Source organism: Epargyreus clarus, unplaced genomic scaffold, assembly GCF_041222505.1.
Source record: "Epargyreus clarus isolate Ecla_fem2 unplaced genomic scaffold, WU_Ecla_fem_2.2 ptg000011l, whole genome shotgun sequence".
NCBI classification, from domain to species: Eukaryota; Metazoa; Arthropoda; class Insecta; order Lepidoptera; family Hesperiidae; genus Epargyreus; species Epargyreus clarus.
The window spans coordinates 487163-492772 of NW_027332219.1; the positions used below are offsets into that span (position 1 = coordinate 487163).

A 5610-nucleotide genomic window follows, 5' to 3' on the forward strand; every position below is an offset into this window, starting at 1 on the left:
AATCGATTTGGGAAAAACGTCATCCTCTCCCAAATACCAAAACGCATTTGGAATCAAAATCATTTTCCGATTTTGTACTTCACTTAATTTAACTTAAGTCTTTAAATATGGCTCAAAGTCCTTAAACATGGCAAAAGTCGTCGTTAAAACATAAAGAATAAGTTATTTTATACAACTTAGCACATTTTAGCTAAAATAATTTACACTTTTATTAGAATTTACACCGAAAGTTGCTAAGACTCGTGTTAATAAAATTGCTAAATTTTGAAGACAAACATTGTTCTATAGAAATCGGTTAAGATTTTAAACCGTATATTATTACCAAGTAGTTAAGGGATGTATGGACACATTGGTCCAGTATGCTAGTCCAGAGTGGATTGGTGGGATTGACAACTGTCGAAGTTTAATCGAGTAATTGCGTCTCAGAGCCTTATTACGTTCAAATTTAAAATAAATTAAAAAATTTGAGGTAGCATTAGTTTAAAACAAAAAAATACGATTTCCCATATAGTTTGGTCTATGTAGATGACCTCAGTTATATTATCAATGTTAAGTTTAAGATTATTTTTCTAGAGAAACAAATTGACAGTTTTTCGCGATTGACCTCCAAACCTGTTTTTAAGATCAGTTAAATCCAAACCAATTCTATAGATTCCTTATTCATAATCACTTAATAATAACTTAATTATTGAACGTAGAAAAACAAACCATTATTGCCTTTTTACTAAGATTGTAGCAAGTATTACACTAGGCTATAATACTAGCTCATTTATTAGCCGCTAAAATAGGTGCTAATATTAAGTAATTATAATTAAGGACAATGTTTACTTTACCTGATTTAACAAATTCACATTCTTAGTACTGGTAGCCACCCTGACCACCGTTAGAGTAGCCACCCTGACCACCGTTAGAGTAACCACCCTGACCACCGTTGGAGTATCCACCCTGACCACCCTGGTAACCGCCCTGACCTCCTCTACCGTACCCTCCTCCTAAACCGGTGTCTTCGTACGAAATCCTGGGCTTGTATCCGCCTTGGTCAGCTTCGTACTCCACCGTCTGGAAGATTTTAAATAAAAAAATGTCATCAAAAATTAGCTATAATTGAGCATGCAGTCCATCTGATGGTATGTGGTTACTGTTGCGCATTGACATCGATATCAAACTCCATATAACTTCAAATAGGCTTCAGGCCTACCAATCTACATTTAGCCAGCGAGTTGGACTAAGGCCTAAGCTCTTCTTAGCAGTTTTTGTTCATAAGACTAAAGTAGTAAATCTGTAACCAAGTCCACATGGAACAGGGCTTCTACCTGAAACCGATCACAGATGCGTTACCTCACCTGAGAACAAAGATGGTCGCCTCATATGTATGGCAGCCGGCATGCTCACCCTTTCATCGAAACATATAACTACTTCTCGCTAAAACATATGTGGTGTACCTTCTTTGATATTGCCTTCATCTGTTTACCAATTATACATCGAATTGTCAATTGCTTCACTTTGCCTAACTTTATAGATCAGTTACGATTATCAAAAATCCAAAAAATCGGACTACATGTCCTTACCTGTTTCCTGCCATCAGGCAAGAGCACATAGTAGAGCCCTTCAGCCCTGTCGCCCTGCCTCGCTTCCCGGTGGCCGAAGTCGTTACCAGATGCATCGTCCTTCACCATGTACTCGAAGCTGTAGTTGGCTGGTTCCTGTAAGAGGGAAAGGTACATTTTCTTTAAATTGCCACATATTTTGTTATTTTTATGAAATTGTGAGTATCGACTATCGACTGTGAACAAGTCCTAAAAATGAAACCTACTTTTCATTGCGTCTTTTTAGTTTCTTTTAGTAGAATTAATGCATAGTTAACCTCGCTAAGAAAATTCTAAGGCATATAGATTGTATAAATAGAACAGAGTAGCTATCTTTATACTACTTGCTACCTGGGTACAACTTGGGTACCTTGTAGGTTACTACATCCTAGATCAAAACAGTGTTAAACTGTTATACAGTATGAATAGAAGCTTGAATAGTTTTACCATCGTTATTTAGATTCTTATTCTTTTTACTTACACCAGTGCTACCATCATCATAGCCGCCATTGCCTCGTCCGCCACCAGGGGGCAGATACTGTCTGCTTTGAGCACCGTTGTATCCTGATGTTCCGGAACCACCTGGAAGAACAAGTCCTGAAATTTGCAACTATCTTCATTATCATCTACCCATCTGGGTACAGAATGAGAACGGTCTAGGCCATTCTCCAATAGAAAAGTGCATATTGGTAGACTCATTAAGAACTCTTCACAATTGCCTCCACAGTTAAAGCATATAATCAATTTTTAGCCAAAAATTAGAGATGTTTGGGATACAAACCCTCAATACGAGATTCTCTTTAAATCTAGGTGTTCCAAAGGTGGTAGAACGAAGAAGTAGAAAGAGTATTAGGAATGACTAGGGTATTACCACACCTATTTCTGGCATCAAGTACTTAGTTACTGCGTTTCCGTGGAAAGGAGCATTCGCTGAATTACACATGAGGCCATCTTAGTCTTCAAAAGTGGCAATGTATCTATGATCTGTTTTAGATAGAAAACCTATTCTATATGGAATTGGTTACAAAAGTCCATGAGTGGCCATTAACCATTAAATTGACTGCATGGTAGTTTGTCACAATTATTATAAAAAAAACATACCACCAGATCCAAATCCAGGTGCACCATATTGCTGAGAAGGTCCCGCGGGCGCTCCATATTGACTTGACGGCGCTTGTCCAGACCCGAAGCCGAAGCCCTGACCTTGACCCGGCGCACCATATTGCTGAGACGGCGCACCATATTGCTGCGACGGCGTGCGATATTGCTGAGATGGCGCACCATATTGCTGCGAGGGGGATTGTGATCCGAATTGCGATGATCCGCCGAATTGTGATCGGCGGCCAGCAGAGGGCGTTCCATATGATGAGGATGGACGACCACTAAAAAATATAAAAATATACCTTTATAGTAGCTTTCTACACTCACAGCCCCACATTAAGATTCCTTGTGTCGTGCGTGCTACGGACACACACAGACGAATACACAAACACCCAAACCCTGAACAGAAATCCAAATTCATTATCGACTTATCGGTCTGGCCGGGTATCGAATCCGAAACCAGTGATATACTGTAAAATTATATGCCACTGGCGGTCACCCATCCAACTTCGGACAGCGGCTGATGTTGCATATTTTTGTAGATTTGAGGTCTACATAAACCGAAGGCTTCGCGCTTCGAGATAGAATATAATAGATGCGGTGATGAAGAGACCTTTTAGTAGGTATAGTCCTGAAGGGTAATGCATCTGTGGCCGACCTCAAGTCACTCTGAAGTTGACTACAGAAGTCACTTTTCTATTTTTTATAGTTGAACCCTTCGATCACTAATAGGATCTTTTTAGTGATCGAAGGTTGAACCTAACAAAAAAGCAGACGTGCTAACTGACGGACAGTAGACAACGTCGCCTATGGACATTTGCATCACCAGAGGAGTCGCCAATGCATCACCGTCTTTGAAGGAAAGGGTCTTTTTACAGAGCCCCATGTCATGGCGCAATATTTGTCAAATTGGCAAAAATAAGAGATTATTAGATAAGAGATTATTAGAGATATTGATTATGAGAATATTAGATATTGTCTCCTAGTTATGGTTATGGTAGAAACTATATAACTATTACCCGAATGAAGCACTAGTCTGTCTTTGACCTCCGAATCCTGGGGCACCGTAGGTAGCTGAAGGGGGTCCAAAACCACCTGAACCGCGGTTGGGAGGTAGGTAGCTGCGAAACGAAAATATAAATCACTACATAAGGCGCTTTTTATGCCCAAAGTCCCATTTGGATGCCAGTACCCTTATCAGGAGTTTTTACGTTTCGACAAATATGACTGTTTTGGTATTTGTTTACGTATGGGCCAATACGATTTCCTAGTTCTGACACAATCCGCTAGGGGCGCTGATTGGAATTTGTATGGGCAAATACGTAAACAAATACCAAAACAGTCATATTTGTGGAGACGTAAAAACTCCTGGTAAGGGTACAGGACCATATTCAAAGATAAATTCTCAGATATCAACACACAGAACAGACGTGTTTTGAAAAGAATAGATTTGGGTAGCCAAGGATCAAAACCTAAGTGGATAGTGCTGCTCATGGACATCTGTAATCAATCTCAGATGAGATTAAGATCTCCTACCTGAGATGCACCGCTAGTCTTGAGGACACCTCTCAAACCAGAACACAGCAGCGCTTAACATTGCTGTCATTAGACAGAAATATGTGTGGCGGTGGTACCGCCGGAGTCGAATCACAGAGGGTTCTACCACCTTCCATGTAATAAGTAGAGGTAACAGCACCAAATTCTACTTCAATAGCATCACTTATTAATGTTTGATATGTTACAACAACAGTTGTTATATATCTTACAGTGTTGTTAGACTTACAATGTTATGTTTACTTACCTGTTGACGGGAGGTTCGGCGATGACCACAACCAGTAACGCACTGACTATCAGGATCTGAAAAGTGGTTTGAACAAATTAAACCAATTTAAAAATATCACATATTAAAGTAAGTACCTAAGCAATTAATGGTACACATCATATAATGTGTAATATGGATATAATATAATTATTTCTAGTTACAAGTAATTTAACATTTTACATTATTTAGTACTGAAATACGATTATAATATTATGTTGTTCTTGAAATTAATTGTTTATAACAAGTTATTAAAGTACTTTTATTTAGTTTATTTATTAATAAGACTCATGAAACATTTAATATTATTTACAATATTTGGAACTGAAATAGGATTACAATATTATCTTTTTGTGTTGTCTATGATTGATTTAATAACAATTAAAAAACTTATTATGATGTTAGGAATTGAATGATAAATACTTGCCTTCATTTTTACAGTTTATATAAAATTTGTCGTATACCTGAAAAGTAATATATTTTTGAGTTATTTATTGTAAAATTATTTAGATATACCATATATACTAATGAGCGAAATTTATTATATATATCTACAATATGTTAGAATCAATTTAATTGTTATCTGATATTACACATATTTATGTAGGTACATAAATAAACGCCAATTTTTTTTTCTAAATACTTGAAAGCCTAAACCACTCTTTAAACCTTCAATCCCTCAATCTTCTACACTATTTATATCTCTATAAACAATAACATTGATAATTTGAATATCTATCAAATTCTATATATGAAACTCTACCTATTTTTGTACCACTTTCTACCAAGTTGCTCGTATCGGAGGCTCTATCTGACTGATGATGGACAAGCGCCGAGGAGGCTTTTATACCGACACACTCATTAGACGCATCTGCTTACTCGTGAGTGAATGTTGCTCTACATAGAGTATTGAGTCTCTATTACCTTTTGATATGCATTTTTCGATTGCCTGTACCATCAATTTTCAGACAATTGGCGTGAATCCTTCGTGGATCGACCGGAGGCACCACCGTCACACCTATTTCTTATAACAACAGTAAAGGGCTGCTGTGTTCTAGTTCAAAGGGTGTGTTAAGGGAGATACTATTAGTTGAGGTATTTTAA

General features: G+C 37.6%; 1 protein-coding gene across 1 annotated transcript; it reads right to left on the reverse strand.

Annotated features, from left to right (window-relative positions):
- Positions 1-540: 540 nt before the first annotated feature.
- Positions 541-3108, reverse strand: LOC140745741 (uncharacterized). The gene is made up of 5 exons (XM_073077635.1): positions 3086-3108; positions 2688-2968; positions 2068-2168; positions 1569-1703; positions 541-1059 (listed from the first exon to the last, which is right to left on the reverse strand). The coding sequence occupies exons 1-5, from the start codon at positions 3106-3108 to the stop codon at positions 856-858; spliced, it is 744 nt and encodes a 247-aa protein (XP_072933736.1). The 3' UTR covers positions 541-855.
- Positions 3109-5610: the final 2502 nt, after the last annotated feature.

Coding starts and splice junctions, on each gene's coding strand:
- LOC140745741 (XM_073077635.1), bottom strand. CDS start 3,108: ATGAATTTGGATTTCTGTTCAGG. Junction 2,169..2,687: donor ACCTGGATTTGGATCTGGTG/GTATGTTTTTTT, acceptor TTGTTCTTCCAG/GTGGTTCCGGAACATCAGGA. Junction 1,704..2,067: donor ATGATGATGGTAGCACTGGT/GTAAGTAAAAAG, acceptor TCCCTCTTACAG/GAACCAGCCAACTACAGCTT.